Genomic DNA, 23,948 nt, shown 5'->3' on the forward strand with positions numbered 1-23,948 from the left:
GCGTGTCTCTGCCCACATTTAAACTCCGCGGATGGTTCCTCTTTAGCTGCCAGAACTATCCCAGGTCCTCCCAGCCGGCCGGCCGGACCCTGCTCCCACAGAGACTTTTTCTGGACTGAGAAAAAGAAACTATTTAGTACCATTGGTTGGAACACTGGACTCGGAACAAAATATGACTACTGGAAACATAATTTCTTGCCGATTGCAAATCTGTTGGCAAAAAAATAACACCACTGTAGGAGTTAATACCAACTTTATTATACAATATTTAAAAAGTCATTTCTCTACCTGTCCCCTTACAGCTTGCATTGTGCTGCAGTTAATTTGCTGAAACTGCAAGAATAAGTGCTTACTTCCGAGAAGGACAAGCAATTTCATTTTGAAAAGAAATACACATTTAATGACAGCAGATTTGCTAAAAACGGTAGCTTTAGAATTGCTTTTGAACAGTCAGGTTCCTCCAAAAGTCAATTGTATGATAGGCTTCACTCTTGTGACGCTCGTAACAAGGCAAGCCAGAACAGAACAGGTTGAACATGTTAATGCTCTTACACCAACATTCACATACAGAATCCAAGCAGAGTTAACGCAGAGCCAAGCAGAAGGTAATAAAAAGGCCAAATTCAATTAAGTTCATACAAATACCAAACTAATCTTATTTTGAATTTCATGTATTTCTGAAGTAACCATTTCTTGATTCCAATCCATTCAACAGCTCCTTTCCCTGGACCACGCGCACAGGAAACTACGAGGGGCATCGGCTGTTCGGCGGAGGTGAAGGGGTTCCTGCCGCGGCCGTGCCTGCGCGTCTCCCCACGGCGGCGGGCAGCTTCGAGGGAGGCTGGGACACTGCGAGAGGATCGGAGGGTTTATCTGCAGTTTCTTGCTCACTCCAGGCTCTGAACCGATCTCACATGGATCACGGGAGCACCTAGCACAGCCTTGAGAGTAAGGTATTTATGGCACAAAGATATTTTACTTTCTGACTTGTAAAACAAGGTTCCAGTCTCAGTATCAGGAATCGCTGCTCGCAGTGAAGGGACCGGAGTACCTCAGGGTCCGTCTTCGTATCGCAGCGATGTCAAGAGGGAACTCGATTGCCTCTCTCCCTCCCCTAAAATGGAGGCTCAAGAATAACCGACACAGCACCCTTCTTGCTCCTGTCTTCTAGTTGCCTTCATCATAGTTAGGTCAATAACACAATAAGTGACTTTTGAGATTTTTCCAAAGAGATACCAACATTATATGCAACGTACTAAAATTAAGCAAAGTGTCCCATCACTATAATACAAATTTAGAAGGAAAGAGATACGCTACCCATAAATTAAGAGTACCCTTTAGCAACCTAAAAGCAGCCTCCTTCCATACCAACACAGCTGCTTTATGATCAACAGAAAATATCCTCCTTGCAGCGTGGTCTAGTTCCTATCACCTTTCCCAACCCAGTGCTGGCACAGAGTTTACGTTATTAGCTCTTCTATTTTACAACACAATAGAGTATTTACAAGCAGCCAAGAAAGACACGTTTCTAACCTAGCAGCCAAGCTTTGCGATGCTGCACTGTACTGCAAGAGAAGTACCAGATTTGCAAGAGGCGTTCAGGAAGTGGCAATTGAATTTAACGTGCAAACGCTTCTGAGAAACCTCTCCAGTCTCACGCTTCAAACATTTGCTCAGTGAAAACACAGCAGAGCGCAGAAAGCTGTTTCTTATACCTCCTGCTTCACCAGCTTTTGAGATAGCGAAGTTCTGGCTGGTTGCTGGTACCCTCCCTGTCCCCAGACCGCGCACAGGAGGCTACAGCTGCTCCTGAACAGGTTGAAGAGTCTGTCCTGCTGCCCTGGGCTGCGAGCGGGAAGTTCTCTGCCCACAAAGGGCAGGAGCCAACCCTCCAACAAATACCACCTCAAGGAAAGAAATAGCTTCCCACCTGCTGGTCACGGCTGCCCTCCTCCAGCCATTCTACCTGCTTTCCTGCGCTATCACTTGCCTCCTCCTCAGCAGCAGCAGCGAGTGCTCGTGCTTCCGCTGCAGCTGAGGTATTCTCACCCCGACACGGAGCTTGTCGGAGCGAAGAGCAGCAGCTCCCCTGACGAAGGCACGGCACCTGCTTGCACAGCACGCCTTTCTGGGCAGGAGTCCTTTGCAACACCCCGCGCAGAGAAGGTTTCGTTTAACACGTGCGATCTCAACTTGTACGCAAGCCCCAGTGTCTCCGAACAGGTATCCGTGAGATCTAAGTGAGGGACTTCAGCATCCCCAGGGCGAGGATCTTTCAACAATAGAGACCAAAGTGTCAGCTGCGGGCTGAGAGTAAAGGATTTTCCAGGAGTGAGAGCTGGGCTTTACAGGTGATGTTCATTTCTTCTTCCTAATTCTATAGTCAAGTGCATGTAATCTTTAACAGCCACAAGTGGCAACCACTAGTGTTATTTTTTTGTTTTTAAAAAGGGGGAAAAATGATATCCTCACCACGAGTACAATACGCCTTTCCTCACCCTTGGCACAATGTAGAAAGGATGACTGGAATAATCTTTACACACAGTACTGGGTATAAACAACTGCTCTGTGTGGTGCAGAGTGAAGATGACAATATGAGCCATGTGAATGGACTGCCTGTCCACAAAGCAAAACACGTATTCCCTTGTTCAGTGAACTGAGTGTTGCAAGTCACGTGTACTCAGAGGGCCAACCAATATCAACTAAATTTAAAAGCCAGACCCAATACAAGGTTCCAATGGTTGTTGATAGAAAGATCTTCTATTCCCACAGTTAGGATCACTGCAATTTAAAATGCTATCAAAACAAGGACATGCTGGGAAAGGTTTATTTCAGGAGGTCACATCCTACCGGCAGGACTCCGGATTACCTGTGCGTTGTGAGAAGGGCAGTGACCAAGATACCCCGATCCAACTCCAACAATGAGGGCTGGTCACAGTCCCTGCTCCACGCTGGCAAATACTACTCCAGGAGCAAGCAGTCTACTCCTTTTAGGTCATTAGTTCACTAAAGTCCAAACATTTGAATGGCTCTTTTATTGTTTCTTTTTTTTTTTTTTTAATCACAACAGAACTAAGAGGATGATATCAGAATATCAGATCCAAATTTGTAAATCGATTCCTTTGGTCACTACTGCTCAGATTAGTGATAAACAGTGACAAGCCGTTCTGCTACCCATTCCCTTCAGTGAATGGTCCCTAGTATTGGAATCAGCTGATATTGATTTTCCCTGATCCACAATAGGTCCAGACCAGAATATTTAAACAGGTTTAGAGGTGCGTAATATTAAAAAGTATCCTTAAGAAACACTGAGGTAGACTGCACCAGAACAGGACAAAAATAATCCCACCACATCCACCTGCCAAGATTTTACGGATACAAATTTACATGTTCTGTGTGTTTAAGAAAACAAATTGTTTGTTGTTTTTTTTTTTTTTACAGTGTTTTATATATTAAAATAAATAAAAAAATTCTAATAAGAAAAACTTCTCTTCCTTAGAAAAGTGTGAGAATATGTCTTCTTTCCTGCAGTGTAGTATAGAGCTGCTAAACAGTTACTACTTTGTAAAGCAGAAGAAATGTAAACGAGGCCTTTTGAAATCGAAGGTTCTTACCCATGTCTGGACTGTATATCTTCCATCTAACTTTGCAAGCCACCTGTACCCTCCACCTTTGTCCGAACCAACCAGATTCAACCAGCACAAAGGCCCGACAGCTCGTGGTGGTGCAGAGTCCGTCGGCCTCCCCCGATGTTGCACCGACCGGTTTAGCTACGGCGTGGCTGAGGGGAGCGGGCTCGGAGAGGCGCTTCCCTACTGACTCCAGCTCCTTTCATTCGGTTACAGGGAGAAAGCAGCAGCACCGCCCGGGCTGGAATAAAAAGCCACGCACCAGCTTGGTGTCCCCTCTCCAACCGAGTCAGGAGAACGTCGTTTTCTCCTGGTAGAGAGCACAAACCGGCTCCTGGACTTCTCCAGGAGGAAAAGCGGAGGACTGAGCATCTCTCTCCCCTTTTAAGGCCACCTCCTGTATGACAAGGGGCTGCAACATCGCTCATCTATATTTCTTGCTTTAGCACTTCTCCCTGCCAGCACGCTCCCTCATCACTACGAGACACGTTTAGTTTCACAATTATTTTCTAACATCTTATGCTAATCAGCTCTGTCTTTTACGCAAACAGCAGCAAAACAAAGCACAGTCCAGGAGACAAAAGCTGACATCCCGAAGAGCTGAAAGCAGTGGCTAATGCACGCACGCGTCCTGGGAAGTCTGCAGGACGCAGCGCGGATTATCTCGGGAAAACACGGAAGGCCTGCAGGCAGCACGAGGCCAGACACCTGAGCAGCAGCAGACAGGCGGCGGGTAGCTAACCACAGTCACGTTCAGCTTCTGCTTCACGTGCAGAGCGAAGAGCGTTGTGCTCTCCCCCCTTTAGATTGGCTTTAGTGTCTCTTTTTTCGGTTCGAGTTCTTGCTCCTCCTCTCTTGCCAGCTGCTTCCGCGGCACAGTGCGCACAGAAGGCAAAGCAAGGGACGTGGGGGCGAAGGAGTAGCAGGACTTGGGACCGGGATGTTCGGGTGTCCTTCGGCCCCCAAGAACCAAGTGATGTCCCAACTACTATATCTCAGGGCTTCGACTGGAGCCAGCTGACTGCATTGTATAAATCATGAAACTGTATTATAAAGCCTTGTCAAGTATAAACTTAACATGTGCTTCACAGCTCCTAAAAGGGTAATCGGCTAAAATTAGTTCATTCTGAAATCTTTGGACCACTTTAAGACCAAACAATCCCCCAAATTCTCCCCTCCCCGAAAAGGATCATAAACAGTCAATAATTTATATGAAGTTAAAAGTTAAACTAAAGACATTTTTAAATATGTTACAACAAACAATATATATACTCAATGCTGTAAGGACAGAAAACTCCGTGTCTCAGGTCAGGGGACTCCTACTTCGTTTGGTCTTGAAAGTACCCACAAATCTCAGATTTCTGCTCCTTTGGCTCCCAGCACATTTTCCTCATTTGTTAATGAGAGAAAACCTACTCCCAAGAGTCCTTAGTATAAAAATAATCTGTTTAGGATTCAGTCACTCCAAGGAAATGGGAAAAAAAGGTAAGTACACACTTCCAAGAAGAGGAAAGCTTCTGTGAGAACATACAAAACTTATGTACAAAAAAAAGAAGTGTATATTTTGCTATACATATACACCCCACATATATATACTGCACACACGCACACACGCACGCACCCCTGGGATTTAACCCATTTAAAAAGTATGAAAGCAGCAGCTATTGGTCAATCTGAGGATCTGGCGCGTCCAACTGATGTGTTGAATCCTTCAGCTCTAGTGAAGAGTATGCCTGAAAGCCTGGAATTCTACTGGAAATGCTTTTGTCCTGCAGAAATTTTGTTCCGCACCGTTAACGCTGTAGCTCAGATACCAGCAAATTTCACGTCTTTTGTTGGCAAACGTGGATGCTCCTCCTTCGGTTTAACTTACACGGTTGCTTCCTGTTTTGAAACCATGGTTACAGAAGGGACAGCAGCCATGGAAACCTCTTCCATTTATGTTCACAGATAAGTCCACTGACAACCAGTCAACTTGGCAAAAAAAAAAAAAAAAAAAGTATTAATCATAAGATGATTACAAATCTGAAGAGTTTGTAGATGTGTGTCATACACTGTGGCAGCAATAACAACAGTCCTGAGATTTGTGGAGGGGAAAAAAGCAGACACAACCCTTGGGCCAAACAGGAAGCGTTAGGAAGGACTTGACCTGGGCATGGAGAGAATCCGCCCGTTTTTCTTGCCACCGTTCATGTGAGTGTAAGGTATGTGCTCTTCATAGTTCCCCTTGAGAGCCATAGAGGGTCCATTGTCCCGTCCCAGGACTTTGTCCCTCTGTGAGTACGAGGAGGGATCGAGGGGAATGCTCTCCATGTTCTCAAAGTCCATCTCATACTCCTCTGTTTCCAGAGGTTTGTTCTCCTCACTGTAGAAGAACGAGACCTCGTGGAAGCTGGGGTGCAAGTCCTCCTTCAGCATCTCGATGATCTCGATGAAGGTGGGGCGCATTTTAGGGTTGTACTGCCAACACATCTGCATCAGGCTGTGCCTAGATCAGGACAAACAAGAGTCAGGGGTAGGAAGAAACAGTTTCACATACGCAGGGCTGGCACAGACCAAGACTGGTATCTGTGTCAGACCACACACGCTACTCCTCTGACACTCCAACCGAGTTGTTTGTTCTCTTTCCAGTCTCCATATTTGCCTGTAGATCCTGACACTCCTTTTTCTCTATTTCTGTCTAGATCAAAAATTCCTTCCAATTCCTTCAATTGTTCTTAACTCAGCTTCCGAAGGAAACAGGGCTGCGGTTCACATACCCTGTGTATGCGCGCGCGCACGCACTTATAGCCAGGTCACAATTCTTTAATTCACTCAATTTTAATTTCAGCTCAGCCTGAAAAATAACAAAGCTCCTAAAACTTCAAGGAAAATAGGAGACTGTGCAGAGGACAGAGGTCCTGTAAACATCCCACCCAAAAGAAAGGCTGCGGCAAGAGGTCATATGTTATCAGACACCATGGAGAAAGAACTTAAAAGTACAAATAAAGTTTCAAACTGGAGTTTGTAACTGGCCATGAGACACAAATGTCCAGGACAGCAGGCTTTTTTCATAAGGATACTCACAAAGCATGTTTATTTTTTGACTCTGGAAGTGCTGTTTTGGCCAGAAGTGGGCTGGGTTAAGAGGTTACCAGAATTGGCGAGTTACCATCTGCGTTCCCTTTTCTAGCCAGGACTCATCCTCCTCACTGCTGCACGCTGCTTCAGCAGGGGCTCCTTACACCCATGAAAATGCCCTAGCTCACGTTAAAAACTTAATTACGGGATTTTTTTAATTACTCTGAGAGAAGCAGCTTAGGGAGCATCTGGGTATGCAGCCGTGCTGGCAGACCTGGGGAAGCAGTAACCTCCAGACAGCAAACGTCACGAGCAGCTGCAGAGAATAACCCTTAACCCCGGCGCAGGAGAATGTCTGCCTTCAGTTTGTAATCTCTGCGAGGTGTTTTTCGCTGTCTTCACGCAGTGCCCTCTTTTCTCCCTAACGTTGCAGGCAGCCTAGCCTTGTACTTTAAGTGGGGCAATGAGTCTGCAACAGAAATGAAAAGACCTCCGACATGATAAACAGCTCTTGGCTCAGCACAGCGTTCTGCTGCCTCTCCCTCCTAATTAGCCGTAAATTGGATTTTTGAAAATCAGTGGTAAAAAGTTGCTGTAACTCTCAAGACTACACAGTATAGAGAGATGAATTACAGAAAACCTCAGCAGACCTGGGATTAACAAGCTGCTCTCCAGCCTCTGTAGCCACGTGGATGCAGACGGTGGCCAGGCTTTGCCACGTGACATAAGCCAACAGCCATCTACTAGTTTGTAGTGGAGGAAAAGCATTTTGTTTGGGCCCATTGATACAGCGCTTATTTGTATTCTAAGCTTTTCCTGTGTTTTGTCCTTCCTTCTCTTGAGTCTGTACTCACAATGTAAGGTCCAGGCTGGTTTAGCTTCCCTTCTAGTGAAATAGGCTGGCTCAGGGCTCTAGCTTTAATTCCTGGATCACTAAGGATGATGCATCAGCTGAATTTCTGAGAGGTGGCTCACTGAAGTCTGTTTTGCTCCTCCCCAACAGATAAGGGGTCAAGAGGTGCCACATGTGGGGCCACCTTTGTTGGCCACACTTTAGTTGCAGAGTGCAGCTTGGTCGATTGTCCCCTGCTTTACTACTTACAGCCTCTCCGGGCAGTTGTCCGGCTGATCCAGGTATCCTCCATCCATTACAAACTTTAGCACCTGTTCGTTGGAGAGTCCCTGGTACGGCTGCTCTGCTAAACTGCTTATTTCCCAAAGGACAACACCAAATGACCTAAGAAAGAGAGAATGGTGAGGATAAAACATTCTGGAGATCTACAAGTGACAGTCTTATTTTGGAGAACACATACTTTAAAAGAACACGACTATATTTTTAAGAAAAGGGTTTCAAAACAATGTTTTTGTTTTGTCTGTACTCTGAAGAAGTCAGCAACTCACAATTTAAACTACGTGTGTTAAAACAGTGAGCTCTTGAGCTGGAATCTGGGATTGCAGAGTACAACTTACCACACATCAGAATAAGCAGTGAAAACACCATCCTTTAATGATTCGGGTGCCATCCACCGCACAGGCAGCAGTCCTTTGCCTCCTTTACGATAATAATCCGTCTCATAGATATCTCTGGTCATGCCAAAGTCTGAGAAAAGCAATTGGGATGTGTTAAGTGTTTCTCCTTCCATGCTACTTTTACTGTGCAACATCTCCAGATGAATGTTCCTTCCTTTGAAGCCAGGCTATTTTCATACACCCAGTAAGCCTCCTATGGCCCAACTTGCAGTCATTTGTCACCTTATGATTAACATTCAAAACATTTCCTTTTCCCTGCATTTTTTCTGCAGAGCTGTGGTAGAGACTCCAGAGTTAAAATTTTTAGTGACAGCTTCTATTCTCAACGTTATTTTTATTCACCCTCTTTAAGTAAAACAGAGGTCTCTTTGCCCTGAAATCCCACTGCCTTGGCTTTAAGTCCAAAGAGGTCTGAAAAACCACCACACTGTGGGGTTTTGGTTTATTTTTAAATGTTCTATTTAATTATTTCTAAAAAGGTTTGGGTTAAGAACTGGTTCTTGTGGAAGATAAATGACTTTTAAAAGGCACCTGACCTAATGATAGGACTATCAACACTTGGTTTGTTGTACCAAACACCTTCTTTGTCATAATTCTCATGAAAGCAAAGAACAGCGAGATAACCCTAGGCATCTTGGGCTGGAAAGGCAATAAACTTTTTGGATAGAGGTTTGAGAATAGAGAAGGTGAGAAAAGCTGCTCTGGCTCTAAAGGAGATTATTTCTTACTAAAGTCCATAAAATTCTTTCACAGGGAAGAAAAAGAGGAAAGTTTGCCGCTTTTCCAAAGGTAGCCAGTGAAAATCACCTGTGTTTGCCACATTGATCTTGGGCTTCCTGTATTTGCCTTTACAACAAATACGACCCTCAGAATTATCTTCTGATCAAACATGACATACCTCCGATTTTTACGGTGAAGTCTTCTGCAACCATACAGTTACGAGCCGCAAGATCTCTGTGAACAAATTTTTTAGCATTCAGATAGGCCATGCCATCAGCAATCTCTGCAGCCATCTGGATCATTTCTCTCAGTGTTGGTGGCGGACGACCAGGGTTATTCTACAATAAATAAAGAAGTATTAAAAACCAAATTAAGTTACTCTGTCGCACAACAGAATCCCTCCCTCCTGTCTTTACCTCAGCATCAGGTCTTAAAGAGCGAAGGTAACTTTTCAAATCTCCATGTGCCATTAACTCCATGACCACCAGAGTAGGTTGCCCTTTTGAGACCACCCCAAGGAGGCGAACCTGGAAAATAAGTGAGAAATTCCCTCAAGGTTGTGTCCAAACACACTGGGCAGAGCCCAGCTATGAAAAGAGGGGGTTGTAGCAAATCCAACACCCCCCCAAAAAAGAGCTCAGAACAGCACAACAAAGCCTCGTCACGCTGAGAAATTCTGAAAGAGCAAAAGTGAAACGACGCAGGCAGATGCGTTTTATGAAATGTGACATGGAAAGATCCCAGCTCTTTTCGATCAACTGCCTCTGCAGATGGGCTGCTTTTGTAAGCTGAACGTTAAGCTTTGAAAGCGCTAAAGAACTGTTAGTTATACGATGGGACTTGCTAATCATCCGAGGCACCCAGTGATGCCTACCACATGATGGCAGCTGAATCCTTTCATCACAGAAGCTTCATTTAAGAACTCGATGCGCTCACGAAGGCTGGCTGATTCGTTAACAGTTTTCACAGCCACTCGAGTCTCCGGCTCTCCCTTCACTATGTCCTTGGCGATTCCTTCGTACACCATGCCGAAGGAGCCCTGTCCCAGCTCTCGGAGGAGAGTGATCTTGTCTCGTGGAACCTCCCATTCGTCGGGAACATAGACTGTTGAGCAGAGGGAAACATTTCTGAATTGAGCAAGTACCTTTTGAAATACATTTCTGCAGCAGCCTTGTATACCACTGCCACAGGATACTATGGGTATACATTTAAAAGAAAGACTAAAACTCCAGAAAGACAATGCCAATCCCTTACTGCTGCACTGTCTGAATGCCTACACAAGAAATAAGTCACTGAAGAAAGCCCTCATTGTTCTCACCATCACTGGCGCTGAGATATTCAGGGTTAGAGGATGCATAGAGGGGTCCAGTTGGTCCTTCGGTTTGTCTGGAAGAGACACACAAATTCTTCATCACATTTGCAGCCTTTGACACATCAGAACTGAAGGCAGTTTGATTAGTTCCCAAAGCATGCAGCAAATACAAACTGCCCCAATTTCCAAAGGCAGAAAATATTTCCTAAACTAAATTAATGTTGTAATCATTATCTAAATTAGAAAATAAACACAAACTTGCTCCCAACAAATAAACAAAACCTTTGGATATAAGTTTTGCTTGTCCTGGTGAAAACAACATAGAATTGCACTCACCTCTTTTTCACAAGCACGTAAGCAGCTCCAATAATTCCAGCAATTATTATGGCAAAAATAATCGGAACAATTATAACAGCAATATTAGGCTGAGCATTCACTAAAGAGAAAGAGAAAGTTGGAGGTATTATACAGGTCCAAAATTCAAGTCTTTTCCTCAATAAAATCTCCCCCTTGAATAAATTGGAACAAACATGAAACTAGAGGCTATTTCAGATACAGAACGTGGGGCTGGTCAGAATGAGAACTCATGAAGAAAAGCCACACATTTCTAAGTAATTTCAGTTTCTTGAAAGTAGATGTATTGGTAAATATTTTATGACCCTCTACAGACCTCTGCGCACTGCTTGCTAAACCCCCATCTTCCAAAAATAACCTGTGTTTCCATCAGGAATTAAATGTTGAAAATAAAATGAACTCACAATAATCAGCCACATAAAAATAGGTAGGTTCTGTCCATGAGCCATTTCCAGCCAGTGATGTAGCTCGTATACGGACACTGTAGTTTCCAGGCTGCAGTCCACGGAGTTTACAGCCCTGCTCGCTGGCAAAATGCTTACGGGAAACGCAGTAGTGCGCTTCCTGCGGGAGGAGGGAAGAGGAAGGCTGCGTTACGCTACCTTTGCAACAACCCAGAGCTCTGTAACAGCATACTAGGATTTCTACCTCACCTCCTTGTCTGGCAAATGTACACAAATAGGGCTTTCACACGCTCAGGTCTTTTCCAATATAGTGGTTTGTCCTGGATTTGCATTTTACAGTTTAGTAGTTCAGATTACAGAGAGCGTATGCCATTTGCTGTACTAGACCTCAGCCCTGAAATCTGACCTGGGCTGGCAAGCCCTCCTACCCACACGGTACTGGCATTCTGCACAGGCAGCAGGGCTGCCCACAAGCTCTCTGGCTGCTCAACACTTTCTTAATTTCTCTAAGCAACTTAAATTTAGATGTATGGTGTCTGTCCTTCTGTGAAATAAAATTCCTAAAAAACCTCCATGCAGAAAGTTGGCAAATTAGATAAGCTTATTTATCTAGGCACCATAGAGGCAGATTTATATTTCTCGATGGCACCCCAGACAGACTTCCAGAGGATACAAATTCGCTAGTAAAGTTTTGTGTCACATTGGTTCATGCACAAGGAAACCAGACAGAACACCATACGCACGAGGACTATTAAAGACTAAACAGCCCTCGACTCCCAGGCAGAGCTACTTCTCCAAACGTGCTGTGTTGAGGGACAAGCAGAAATTCTCACCTCTGTCTCTCCAAGACGTCCATAATTCACTTCATACAGCACAATAAGACCATTTGGCTCCTTTGGTTCTTGCCACTTCAAATGCACGGTATTTTTTTCAACCAGCTCATGGGTAACTGGACCAACGATGTCATCAGCCTTAGCTAGAACCAAGTTCATGATTAATAATAGTTTTATTTCATGTCTTTGGCAAAATTCAAAACTGCCAATACTTCATCCATCATCCTTTCCTATCAGGACATAAAGATAGCACCAGTCCTACACGATGTATCGGTACTGCAGCTGGCTCCCATAGAAAAAGCAGCATTTTGAGAACAGTCATCAACCCAAAGCAAAGCTCAGGAAGATAATTACCTTCTGGCATGGTCCTGGCACTGACGTAAGCTGCAACACTGCATCGGGATTCCTGAGCATCATGGTTACAAGCGTGGAGCTCAATGCGATACCCGGTAAAATGCCGCAGGCCTGAGATAACCAAGGACTCCTTAGACTTAACTTTTTCAAAAGGCTTCTGTTCCTCTGCATTCTCGGGTGCTGCTGCAGAATTGTTTGGAGAGGATGAGATCGTGGGTATTACCACAGTGGCATTTGCCGCAAAGCCAAGGTCTCTTCGTTTTCTTGATGGTCTATTAAATAATAGAGGTTACAATGTTATTTGTTATATTCAGTGTAAACACATTCATCTGAAAAGGAAGAGTTAAAATGGGAGAGCTCAGGGTGCCACTGAAAACTCAAATTCAAGCCTCAAATTTGCAATGCAACAAAGAAATTCAGGGCTTCTTGATTTTATTTTTTTTAAACAAGTAATCTGTCTTACCCCCTGTAATGCATATAGCTTTTAAAAATTACCTATCTCTGAGACTCTCTCCCTGCACAACTTCATATAAAGAAAAAAAATAAAAATAAATGAATCCTCGTCTAAAGTATTTGCTTGAGAATTCAAGTTCTAGATCCTCTCAGCTGAATACAACTTTACTAGGTTGCCTCACAGATGCCTTGTACAGTGTTGCAATGCTGTGGAGTTCACCTCCTACACATCCTAGCTTTGAGCAAATGAGGTCATATCACAGCCCCCAACTCTGATGACCTTAGATGTGCCACATGTTCCAAGTGTCATAAACTTGCATTTATAAAGCATTAGACCAGTTTCACAGCTCATTGGAATACATCTGCCAGTCTGAACCCTAAGGCTGAATCTAGATAGATAGATAATTTTAACCTTTTCCTGAGAGAACAAATCTATTATGTTCTTTTTAACAGACGCATTTTAAACTCAGATTCAAATTACATATTAGTCGTGTGGTTTTGTTAACCAAATATTGCCACTCAAATTATTGCACTTCAGTCTGAAAATCAAGTTTTTTGCAGTTGTAAAAACAGAACCGGCAGTGTGATCCTGTCAGCTCCCCTGTTTGCAAGCGAGTGCTACTAGCCAACTTTAATGTCAGATTTTGTCAGTAAATAAACAGAATAAATTCAACAGAATTAAGAACAATTCACAAATTTCATTTTCTTGGAAATAAAAAGGAACATGTACCAAAACAAAACTCCTTGTTCTAACACTTTACGTCCTGCCACACATTTGCCACGAGGAATTCCAGGTTGGGAACTACCCAGCATGGTGAATCAGTAATGGTATTTAGTTACACAAAAGGAATTAATGCGATTTGAAAATCGGACCATGTATTTTAAGGGGATGATGATCTTTTTTTGTGTGTGCATGTGTGTGCAGCTATTAAAGGGTACAAAGAGTGACCTGAACTGAACCCACACTTGAGGCATCTCCAGTCTCTAAAAATGTAACAAGCTGTTGAAGCAAATCTTTGCTGCTGAACTGAACTTTCCACTGCCACCCTCTGACTACCAGGCAAATGATTGGCCAACGACTACAACAGGGGATTGCGTAGATCAGGTCTTTGGCTGCAACCCCCAGCTCCAGTCCCTAGTGTTATTTCTCCTCCAATGGCAAATGCAACCAGCTGGAAAGCAGATTTTAAGACTTCCTCAAACTAAACATCGGGTTGTACCCAACAACGTAAGCATATTCATCCACCTGATAGAAAAAACGGGATGCCAAACGGCAGGTTCAGTAGAGCACATTCCAGTTTTTAGTTTTCTCTTTCCCTAATTACTAATTAACTCATTTTGGAGCTGCTGTTATCTCAGCTTATGCATTGTTCTGAACAGTGTCCCCTAACAATGGGGCAGAGTTCAGAGACCCAGGTCTGGGTCATGCCACCTCCCTCCTTTGGAAGGATTCTTTATGGTCAACCAGAACTTTGTTTGGACTTAAAAGCAAAGCTACACACCACTGTTTACAAAGCGTGGATTCAGCTGTTCCTCCTGTTTGAGAGGATTTTGTTTTTCACAAGTAAAACAGTAATTTGACCACTGATGCAACACAGAGTAAAACGCAAGAACAACTTCTCCCTTCTCAAGTAACAGAAAGCAAGAAAAACTTTTGAGGCTGTAAACCCCAATCTTCCAATATTTATTATCTTGGATTTGCAGCAATTTTCTCGCCAAATTCTCTGTATTTTCAAACATCTGATGTCTTCCCATAGTTGTTCCAGTGCAATTTTCATTATGGCCATTGCAGTAGCTCCAATGACTTTCCCTGTGAAATACTCAGATTCAGGTTCTTTCTCCTCCTACTGTGAAAGGCGATCAGCGCGCGTGAGGTTCACAGAAGGATGGAAGTGACAGCTCATCACATGCAATATGGCCTGTGCTGGGGGATTTTAAAAATGCTTTAGCTAGCTTAAACCAAGTTTTTCCATGCACCTGAAACTAGCCCAGAACAGCTGGTCTGTCTTCCCCCTTGTGCTGGCAAAAGCATTTATATATTTGTCTGCACAATTAATGGGATTGAACTGGGAAACTCAGGAAAAAAAAGTTATTTTTAATATGAGCCATTTCCCAGACCTTGTTCACTCTGTAACCCACTAATATTTGTAATGGCACAAGTGTGTGTGTGAGAGAGAGAGGACAGAGACAGAGAGAAGAGTGAGACTGCTGCTTCTATAGTAGTGATGGTGGAGAGCATACATGAAATTACATCTTGAATAGCAGCCATTTAGTTTCCCTCTGCCTCTCAGGACTTTTATTGCTTTTGAAATCTTTCCACAGAATCACGGAGTGCTTGAGGCTGGAAGGCACCTCTGGAGATTGTCTGATGCAACGCCCCTGCTCAAAGCAGGGGCAGCTAGAGCAGGTTGCTCAGGACCATGTCTGGTCAGGTTTTGAATATCTCCAAGGATGGAGACTCCACAACCTCCCTGGGCAACCTGTTCCAGCGTGCAATCACCTATTTGCTCCAATCTGTGCAAAACTCGTTCCAATATAAGAGCATATAACACAGGAAAGAAGAAACAAAGCATCAGCTTCTGATGGCCACTTTGTTCAGCTACAAAGGGAGGTTACAAAGCACGTGGTGTAAAGATACCCACTAGCTCTGACTGGGAAGGTGGGTGTGGCAAGAAGCATTTAAAAACTTCATTTGCCTTGCCAGTGCCAGACCAAATTAATCCACAAGACTTGTGATAGTATCTCCTAGAGTATCCAATCAACCGTGCACATGGGGAAGGAACAGCTGCTGTGATTTCCAGAGGGGTTCTGAGCAAGTCAGGTGAGATCAGACCTGGACTAAGGCAGAGCATGGCAGATCCACGGCAGAGCCTCGTACGGACTGGATACTGCACAGGGATCAGATAGCTGGGAACAGGACAGGAGGAAAAAAAATGGCACATGGAAGACAAGACGACAAGACATTGGGGGACTAACTCAACTGCTCTGTCTTCTGCACCTGTGCCACTTCATATTCCCTGCTGGCCTCATCTGTGAGATTCCTCCCCGTGACTGGCAGAACGCTTCTTATCTCAAGGGAAGTCCACACAGTACCTCAAGAGAGGTCAATAAACTATCGAGAGTCACATAAAAAGCACCTGAAGTAAAACACACTTCACCTTCACTTGCCAGGCTCTAGACAGGCTGCCCTATGAGCAGGCAATAGGCACAGTATTCACAGGAAAACTAATTCTAATTTACATTGTCATGGCCTGGAGCCTGTCAGAAGACAAGCAGGATGCACGCCAGCAGGAAGGTATCTTTCCTGCTGACTTATAACAGCAAAAGGGGCTTTGTATTAAAAGGATCAGTTAGCCTAGGGAACTGGAGATTTCTTCCTTAGCAGGCTGACAAGGTGGCACATCCTGGTGATTGGTTTCTTCCTAAAATACATACCCCAGAAACTGGCCTGAGAAGCATCCTGGGCTGGCTGCACAACAAAATTGAAAAAAAGAAAAAAAAAAGAAAAAAAAAAAAAGAAAGAAATCAGATTGTCAGAATTGTCTGCCTACATCAAGAGGAGTTTGGCTTTTGTACATGGCTGGGTTCTCCTCTGCTTTTGAATATGTTGTGTCCTGGCATCATTTTGTGTGTTGAAACTTTCCCTTCTGATCAGCAGAAGAAACAGCAAAGAAACAGCAAAAGGAGTGACTCTGCACAAGCTTCCAGGTGACAACTGCAGGCATCAAACCAGGCTCGCAGAGAAGAGACACTGTCTACTAATGCACTCAATAATAAAAATGTTCAGTGCAGTGACAGAGCTTTTGTCAAGCAGCTGCAAATAAACATTTATTAGCTAAGGGCAGTAAGCAGAGAATAAATTTAGAGCACAAAATGCATGACAGTGAAGAGGGTAAATCATTACAGACTCTAACCTGATTCCCAGTGCTTCCTCTGTAAGTTGCATATGAAGTGTGAAGACATTCAACACCACTTAACGTGACACTGTGTGTGCCATTCAAAACAGGACATTCACCACCCACAGCAGTTGCATTCCTCATGGTATTGGAGGTATTTCCCAGACTAAGTGCAAGGAAGACCGCAAATACCGCGCTAAAGGACAAGGCTGTGGCATGGTAAACTTCCCTTTTTCTTTTCCTTTCTTTTCAACTGGATGAAAAAGCTAGACCACAAAATTTGAGGACAGAAAAAAAAAAAGCTATTTTTGGCATCATACAAGTTTAAATGAGCTGCAGGCATTTAGCTATTTGTTAAGGATTCTCACTTCATTCTCAAGCCGAGGAGAATTCAGAGACAGGAAATAAGAGCAGGATCTCCCAAATCTGTAATAACATCAGTTGTAGCTGCTCAGCTCTCACCAGTCTCTGACACACATATTCAGCTGGACTAGACAGTCTCATGGAAGCCCAGAGAGACTGGCAATATGGCCACGTCCAGCCCAATATTTTTGTTTGATTATCAGCTACATTTCCCTACCCCTGACCAACTGGGCAATCTTGTTTGATATTTGTACCTGGGGACAAAGACCTCATTGTGAAGATAGTTCTCAAACGTCTTGCGGAAAGCAGACTCTTCCAGCTCCTTTTGTATTTGAGAGTCTGTTTTAGGACAGGAACAACATTCTCCACTGACATCCTCATTTTCACTTTGATTATACTTCTGAGGGTCTTCAGATTCAAAAGGAGGAGACCATGTCCTTGAGGGCAGTTTTAATCCTATGGAAAAAACAATTTTAGTATGACTTATGCTTGACGTGGCAGCAGCAGATGTTTGATCCTACAAAGACCCAAAACTACTGTACACAAGATTTATAGCACATTCGGGCATCCTGAGCTTTCATATCCAGGCCTGAGCACCTTTCCCTCTTTTATGACAGGCCTTTGATTCAAAACTGGGCTATTTTTGAAATGGAGCTCAGATGCTGCTGTAGTCAAACAGAGTTCTACCCCAGTTCATCTCAGTTTAGGTAACACAGGGCAGCAGGTGAGATTCTGGGAGTCCTCAAGTGAAACTCTGTGTTCTGAAAGAATTCCAAAACAGGCACAGGATGCCTTCAGAAATTACCTTGGCCACTGATCTCCAGAAGCACTGAAATTTTTTCTCTCACTATCTCCACAGCTGTTATTAAACTTATTACTCAGTTTAAAAGGAACAAGTGCAGAAGGGAGATCCCCAAAGGAAAAAGTATCTGATTACTTTGTAAAAAAATGTTTTTGGAGAGCTTTTGCATCTAACTTGGCAATAGCACCTAATGTATAATGTAACGGAACAGTGGGAGACCACAGCCGCATCTCGGCCTGTTTCTTGAACAACAGCCTTGAAAACAGCAAAATCAGGCATCCAGAGCACCTCCAAAACATGTGAAAAATCTCCAGACAATTCTGAGAAAGCTTTAAAGAAAGGCAGAGAGAGAGAACCACACACTGACCTTTTAAGCAGTAATCCAGTTCATAAAGCTCACTATCTTCTGCCTGCTGCTGCCAGAACACCAGGTAGTGCGTGATGTTTCCATTGGGCTCTGAGGGTGGCTTCCACTTCAGAATGATCTGGGATGAAGAGTTGGAAACAGATATCGGATCTAATGGGACTGACGGAACTGCGTGGGTGGGAAAAGAGACAGAGGTCACTTCCACTGCTCTGCAAGAGCTTGACAGAACAAAGGACAAACACAGGCGACTTTCCATTTCCATGGGAATAAAGAGCGCTCTCCATAGTAGGTCGACTGACACCCAACAATCCTGCAGCAGGATACATCAGCGTGCACGCAAGCTCTTACACGTGGCCACACGAGCCTGAAGGAAGAAGAGCACGTTTGCACCATCTCCCCATGCAGGGAAGCATACGCCCTCCCATTTGTTTAGGAATACCTTCCTACCAAAGGAGAGCAGCAATGGCAGTGGAAAGTTTCATAGATATGGGACTATCATGACTACCAGGCAAAAGACTATTTAGCTCTATTTTCTTTTCACTTGCAAGGCAACATTAATTTAATGATACTGACCAGTAGCGTTGGTCTGGACATAGATGATTTCACTCTTTGCACCATATGTTCTTCGTTCATCTGAGAAGGTGACCAGAGTTTTAACAAATACAGCATACTGTGTCCATGGCTTCAAGCCCCTCAGAAGCCAACCTGGCTGGGCCTGGGCTTTGGGCTCATTTGACCGTGGGGGTGGGTCAACATCCACAACTGTCCAGCTATTTGACCCACAAGCGTCTTGGCCATCAAACTCTGTCACGTTTTGGTATGGACTTCAGAAAAAAAAAAAAACCCAAAACGAAAAGCCTCAAATTAACAGAATCCTAATTTAAGCTTTTAAAAACAACATTTCTAAAGACATCACTGAAAGTTATAATCCTTTACCATTTGGAGAAAGTATAACTATCTCATTGTATGTGTTCTGAAAATGAAGCATAGGGAGCTTTGCAACCCAGTCTCCTAACAGCATCACAGATCAGGTAGTGTTCCACAGATGATCGCAACAACTAAATCCAGGCTAATTATTTTCAGCTTTATGAAAATCAGCTTGGTAACCTTGATTCTGTAAGAATGTTTCCTACCTCAAAGGGAAGAGAAACCTCAACATCCCATGGAGATAGTGGGGAGCTGATAAACTCCATGGTTAAGAGTATGTATATCCAGAATAGTTGGAACAAGTAATGTTTGGATTGTTCTTAAATGAGGAATTTTGACTGTACACAACTCAGTAAGTCAGGGATCTTAATGAACACTTTTATATAAGGGTAACATCAGAAACTTAAGTGTAGGAGCCAGACAATTACAGAGATTAAATAGCTATGCCCACAGCAGGTTTAATATCTACTCTTCAATGCCAACTGCCATTTATGGAAGCCCAGCATAGCTATTATTTTGTAACCTAACAGCGGATCACTTACGCTTCTTTGTAAAAAAGCATAAATCCCAGGAGATCACGGAAATCAGGAGGCCAGTATGGCTCCCACTTCAAGAGGATCTTGTCATGAGAAGTTCTAATGGAAGAAAATTTCAGCAATTCATTTTCACCTGTTACAAAAGAGAAGTGACAATAATTTTGTGAATGCTAAAAAATAAAGGTTTCTATTTCTAATTATTTTAGAAGCTTATCTTCTCCACAGATAAATATAAGAATGTTGGCATTGAGAAGAGCTGTTCATTAAAAACTTATCTTACTTTGATGCTATTCCTGCCTTAAGCCAAGGGTTGGAATAGATGACCTCCTAAGGTTCCTGCCAGCTTAAATTTTTCTATGATTTTATGAAAATGACCCAGTAGTAGAGTTGAACTAAATTCTAATAAGTGGGAAATCTAAAGGCAACATATTTTGAAACTCGTGATGATCTACACAGCTGAACCCAGTAATATATGGTTTGCATAGAAGATAGAGGCTACAAAAACTAAGCATGTGAATTCCCAGCCTTGCCCCGAAGTAGCATGGTCCCTTTGCAAACAGGAGGGAAAGACAACAAACAGTTGCAAGAGGGTGGAGTTCTGAGGCTCAAGGGACACATTATGATATGGTATGTCCAAGCAGCCCAAGAAGGACAAACTGTGTTGCTCTGATTGGATTTGCCATTCCTGCAGTAGCTGCACAAGAGAGGAAGAACATTCATTTCACTGGCATCACATCCAGAACAAACAAGGGCTTTTTTTTTTTTTTTTTTTTGGTAAACAGGATGCTGCCAATGTGAAAACTAGACTTGAAATGTAAAAACAAACAAAAAGCCAAACACACTGGCAACCTGTGGTTTGAGGTGGGGGGGTGGCACAGAGAACAGCTCAGCACAGTGGAGTTAAAGCTGGCAAAGAGAAGTGCAACCGTCTCCTCCAGCTGCCTTTAAGCAAAACAACCAGCTGGCCCAGGAGTTGCACACAACCACACGACAGAGCTGGGTTTGAACCCCAAATCCAGCCTCATCCCCAAATGTGGGAAGAGCTCGTTAGTGTCTCGTGGGAGGAGATGACCTTTACAGGCAGCTAATTCCTTGTACCTCCTTCACTCTGCCCAGGCTAGAGCTGAGATATCCCCGAGGGTACGGCTCTAAGTAGGTTTTTTCACTGGTACTGCTGGTTTTGGGGCAGGCAGTCATTACGTTCCCTTCTCCCCACTGCACTGGCATGGCTGCATGTGTTGACATATGGCAAACCAGATCAGGAAACTGATTCAGCTGAAAGATCTTCACTTTTTAAGTCTGTTCACAAATAGCTACATCAGCGTAACAAAGGCAGAATTGGGGAAGGCATTGTTTAAGCAGTGCTGTCACCAAATACAGAGAAACAGTGCAGCCACAGGATGATCTAAGCTGCATTGCAAGCTGTGAAAAGAACAAGGAATTGAAATGCAAGGAACTGAAATCATAGTTTAATTAACGCTGGGGGTTTTGGTGGCAATACCTGCTTAAGTGTCTAGTGTGTCAGCCTCCGTGTGCTCCTGTTCCTGTGTGCATATTAAAACTTTGTGGGGCTAGACAATAAATCAGAGCACAGAGATGACACAACCCAAGAACAACAAAGCAGAAAGGGCTTGCTATTTTTTACCCCATATTACTTCAACAGTCTGGTTCACCATGTGGCCCTGTAGAGAGTTTTACTGGCACAAACAGGGAAAGGGGATTGTGTGTGGCATAGAATGGGAACAAACAGCAGGGTTGGGGGCGCAAAAGGGATGCGCTTATGGTAGTACTGCTGCCCAAACAAGTGTCTGCAAAACTACATCTTCAGCAGCACGACTTTAGTTAGAGCATAAAGCAAGACTGTGTGTTTGCTCCTTAGTTACGCTGACACAGGCATGGTCTTATCATTGTTCATGAAGAAAGCCATTAGTTTAAAAACCTCTGAAAAGCATAATAAAAATTATTGGAAAAATTTCTCTGACTGTTGTCATAGCAATTCCCCCACACGGCTCCAGAGATGGGTGGAAATCCTGTTTCTCTACTATGTTTATTCTGTGTGCATACTGTTGCCTCCTGAACACGGAAAAAGAAGTTTATGACTATTAATAAGGTACTCAGCAGTAACACAAAGTCCCAGTCTGGACTGAGGTTATGTTGCGCTAAACTCTTCAAAAAGACACAACAATACACTCAACCCTGAAAAACTCACAGCTGGGCACACAAAGAGCAAACTTCTGAAGACCAAAGTTGGCAAGGTAGGCTTCTGGCCAGATGGAGAACCCGTAAGTGCTTTTACTCATGGCATATTGACAGTGTCACTGCAGTGCACAAGCAAGCAGCAAGTCACATGTCTGGTGCTTTACCAAAAGGACAAGGACAGTCCCTGGAAAAACATCATAAGCTAGGCTGAGAGAAATAAGAGTATGAGGTTAGCAAGGCAGAGGGAAAGGAAAATGAGGCAAATCTTGCTGCATTCTGAGACTTTCTTACATGAGGCTTGATCACCGTTCGTCTTCAGGGCTATGTCGTTCCTTTCCTGACGCCCCTTAGTCCCAGAGATCTCCTCCATCTTGTGGATTTCTGACAAACACAGTTTGGGATTATAATGGAAGAAAAGTTTGCCTCGTGCAATAGTGAGGTTGTGTTTACTCCAGTCCCAGAGTTGGCGAAGATTCTGGTTGTCCAAGGCATAAAATGAGTAATTCCTGAAAGCAGAGAATGAAAATGTGGATTGGGAGGGGATCCACTGAAAACTCTTTTTTTCTCATGTGCTAATCCAGACACCAAAGAAAAATGAATGCAAACTATCTTCCCTGGCAGGCCATAAGCCGTGGGCAGGGGAACATTTAAAAATAACTTAGGAATTGTTTACCAATACAAATCACCCTGATAGCACTGGCACTCCTTACACTTCAAAGCATTAAAATAAAGTATCTTTTGAAAGAACTCACCCAGCTTCTAGTGTTTCTCCTCTAATCAGATGTAGTTTACGAAAAAAAGAAAGAGAAACCAAGGCATAAGACCGGCGAATTTTTAGGTAACCCGAGATTTCTTCTATCAAGCCAAGATTTGCTTCTAGCTCAGCTGCTATGTTATCTATGGAGAGGAAAACATTGGGTTTAGTTTTCTGATATCACAGAGAGAAACACTGATATCGGAGCCCAAACATATTAAATAGAAGTGCTTCACATTAATTCATAAGACCTTACAAAAATCAGTTTGCAAAAAACCCCAAATGAACATCAGAAGAGCCTTTGCTTTGTAGTTATTTTTCTGAATCACTCTTAAGATTTGGAGTGGTCAAAGCAAAAGAGAAATGCCCCAGCTCACATATAGTGTCATATTCACTGATCTGACATCCAGTGCTCCCTACCCCCTCACTCATGCAGAACTTACTTCCTCCACGGATATTTATAACTAAGCTTCCATTAACAACTGTGCAGCCACGGAGCTCCTGTGCCGATGTCACTGAATCAATCGTCTTCTCTTTCCCGTAGTCGCAAACCTTTGGACAGGGCCCTGCGCAGGGTGTACAGTGCAAGCTGAAAAACAAGAGAGTTAGGAATGCAGATGCGATGCTTTTGCAGAACGTCATCTGGGGCATCACCAGTGATTCTCAAAAGCGGAGTAATCAATTCAAAGCGACAGTGTCGCGACAATATGCCATGGGATTCACTTGCACTGAGCAGCATGTGGCTCTTAGGAACTCCAAGTAACTGCTGATAATTCTTTAAGTTGTCATTTCCACAGTTTGAACACTAATCACTCTGTCCCTTCCTACGTAACAGAAACCAGAATGAAGTGATTTTGACTATTTTGAATAGCCCATCCACCACGATGCTGCTTGGTGCTATACATACCAGGGGTTTCAAGATCAAGAAACCCAGACCCAGCCTCCATCCCAAGATCATTAACCAAACATGTAACTGATGAGCAGAGAGCTGGCCGTTCATCTGGGAATCCTCTGATTAAGGACTGTACATAAAGTTGCTTTAAAAAAGGGCAAGCAAGCCTGTGCTTTGTGCTCTGGGGAAATATTTCTTAAATGGCAGCAAGAGGATTGCTTGCCCTGGTCATAACACCACAAGAATGTGTTCCCAACTAGTTCAGAGAAATAAATGCTCTAGGAAAAGCACGGAGTAGTGTTGTGAGGTCCTACTGACAGCAGCCTGGAACAAGCATAGGAGAGAGGCGATGGCTGCTGTTACACAAGCAGCATATCTACTTTGGGGGCTGCTAGTTCGTTCTTTTGAAAAGCAAAACAGGAAATGGAATAAAGAGTCCTGTTAAGAGTGAATTCCCTGAAATTATTATGGCAGGAGCAAATACATGCGAGCACAAAGCTACCAATATTCATAGGAAATCTGACTCATCACAATATATAATGTTATTGTGGGACAAGCAACAA

The 23,948-nt window shown here is 43.6% G+C and overlaps 1 protein-coding gene across 2 annotated transcripts in view; it reads right to left on the bottom strand.

Annotated features, from left to right (window-relative positions):
- Positions 1 to 236: 236 nt before the first annotated feature.
- Positions 237 to 23,948, bottom strand: part of INSR (insulin receptor) — a 65,514-nt gene continuing 41,802 nt past the window's right edge. For both annotated transcript variants that reach the window (XM_052802533.1, XM_052802532.1), the window contains 18 exons: positions 22,937 to 23,082; positions 22,492 to 22,636; positions 22,031 to 22,245; positions 19,547 to 19,673; positions 18,651 to 18,901; positions 18,078 to 18,245; positions 17,163 to 17,364; positions 12,197 to 12,468; positions 11,843 to 11,985; positions 11,010 to 11,169; positions 10,588 to 10,687; positions 10,258 to 10,325; positions 9,814 to 10,043; positions 9,356 to 9,466; positions 9,118 to 9,277; positions 8,160 to 8,289; positions 7,792 to 7,926; positions 237 to 6,117 (listed from right to left, as the gene is read on the bottom strand). In XM_052802533.1, coding sequence (XP_052658493.1) covers positions 5,763 to 6,117; positions 7,792 to 7,926; positions 8,160 to 8,289; positions 9,118 to 9,277; positions 9,356 to 9,466; positions 9,814 to 10,043; positions 10,258 to 10,325; positions 10,588 to 10,687; positions 11,010 to 11,169; positions 11,843 to 11,985; positions 12,197 to 12,468; positions 17,163 to 17,364; positions 18,078 to 18,245; positions 18,651 to 18,901; positions 19,547 to 19,673; positions 22,031 to 22,245; positions 22,492 to 22,636; positions 22,937 to 23,082 — 3,118 coding nt within the window. In that variant the 3' untranslated portion in view covers positions 237 to 5,762. The remainder of the gene's footprint in view (positions 6,118 to 7,791; positions 7,927 to 8,159; positions 8,290 to 9,117; positions 9,278 to 9,355; positions 9,467 to 9,813; positions 10,044 to 10,257; positions 10,326 to 10,587; positions 10,688 to 11,009; positions 11,170 to 11,842; positions 11,986 to 12,196; positions 12,469 to 17,162; positions 17,365 to 18,077; positions 18,246 to 18,650; positions 18,902 to 19,546; positions 19,674 to 22,030; positions 22,246 to 22,491; positions 22,637 to 22,936; positions 23,083 to 23,948) is intronic.

This window comes from Harpia harpyja, chromosome 11 (assembly GCF_026419915.1).
Source record: "Harpia harpyja isolate bHarHar1 chromosome 11, bHarHar1 primary haplotype, whole genome shotgun sequence".
Lineage (NCBI taxonomy): Eukaryota > Metazoa > Chordata > Aves > Accipitriformes > Accipitridae > Harpia > Harpia harpyja.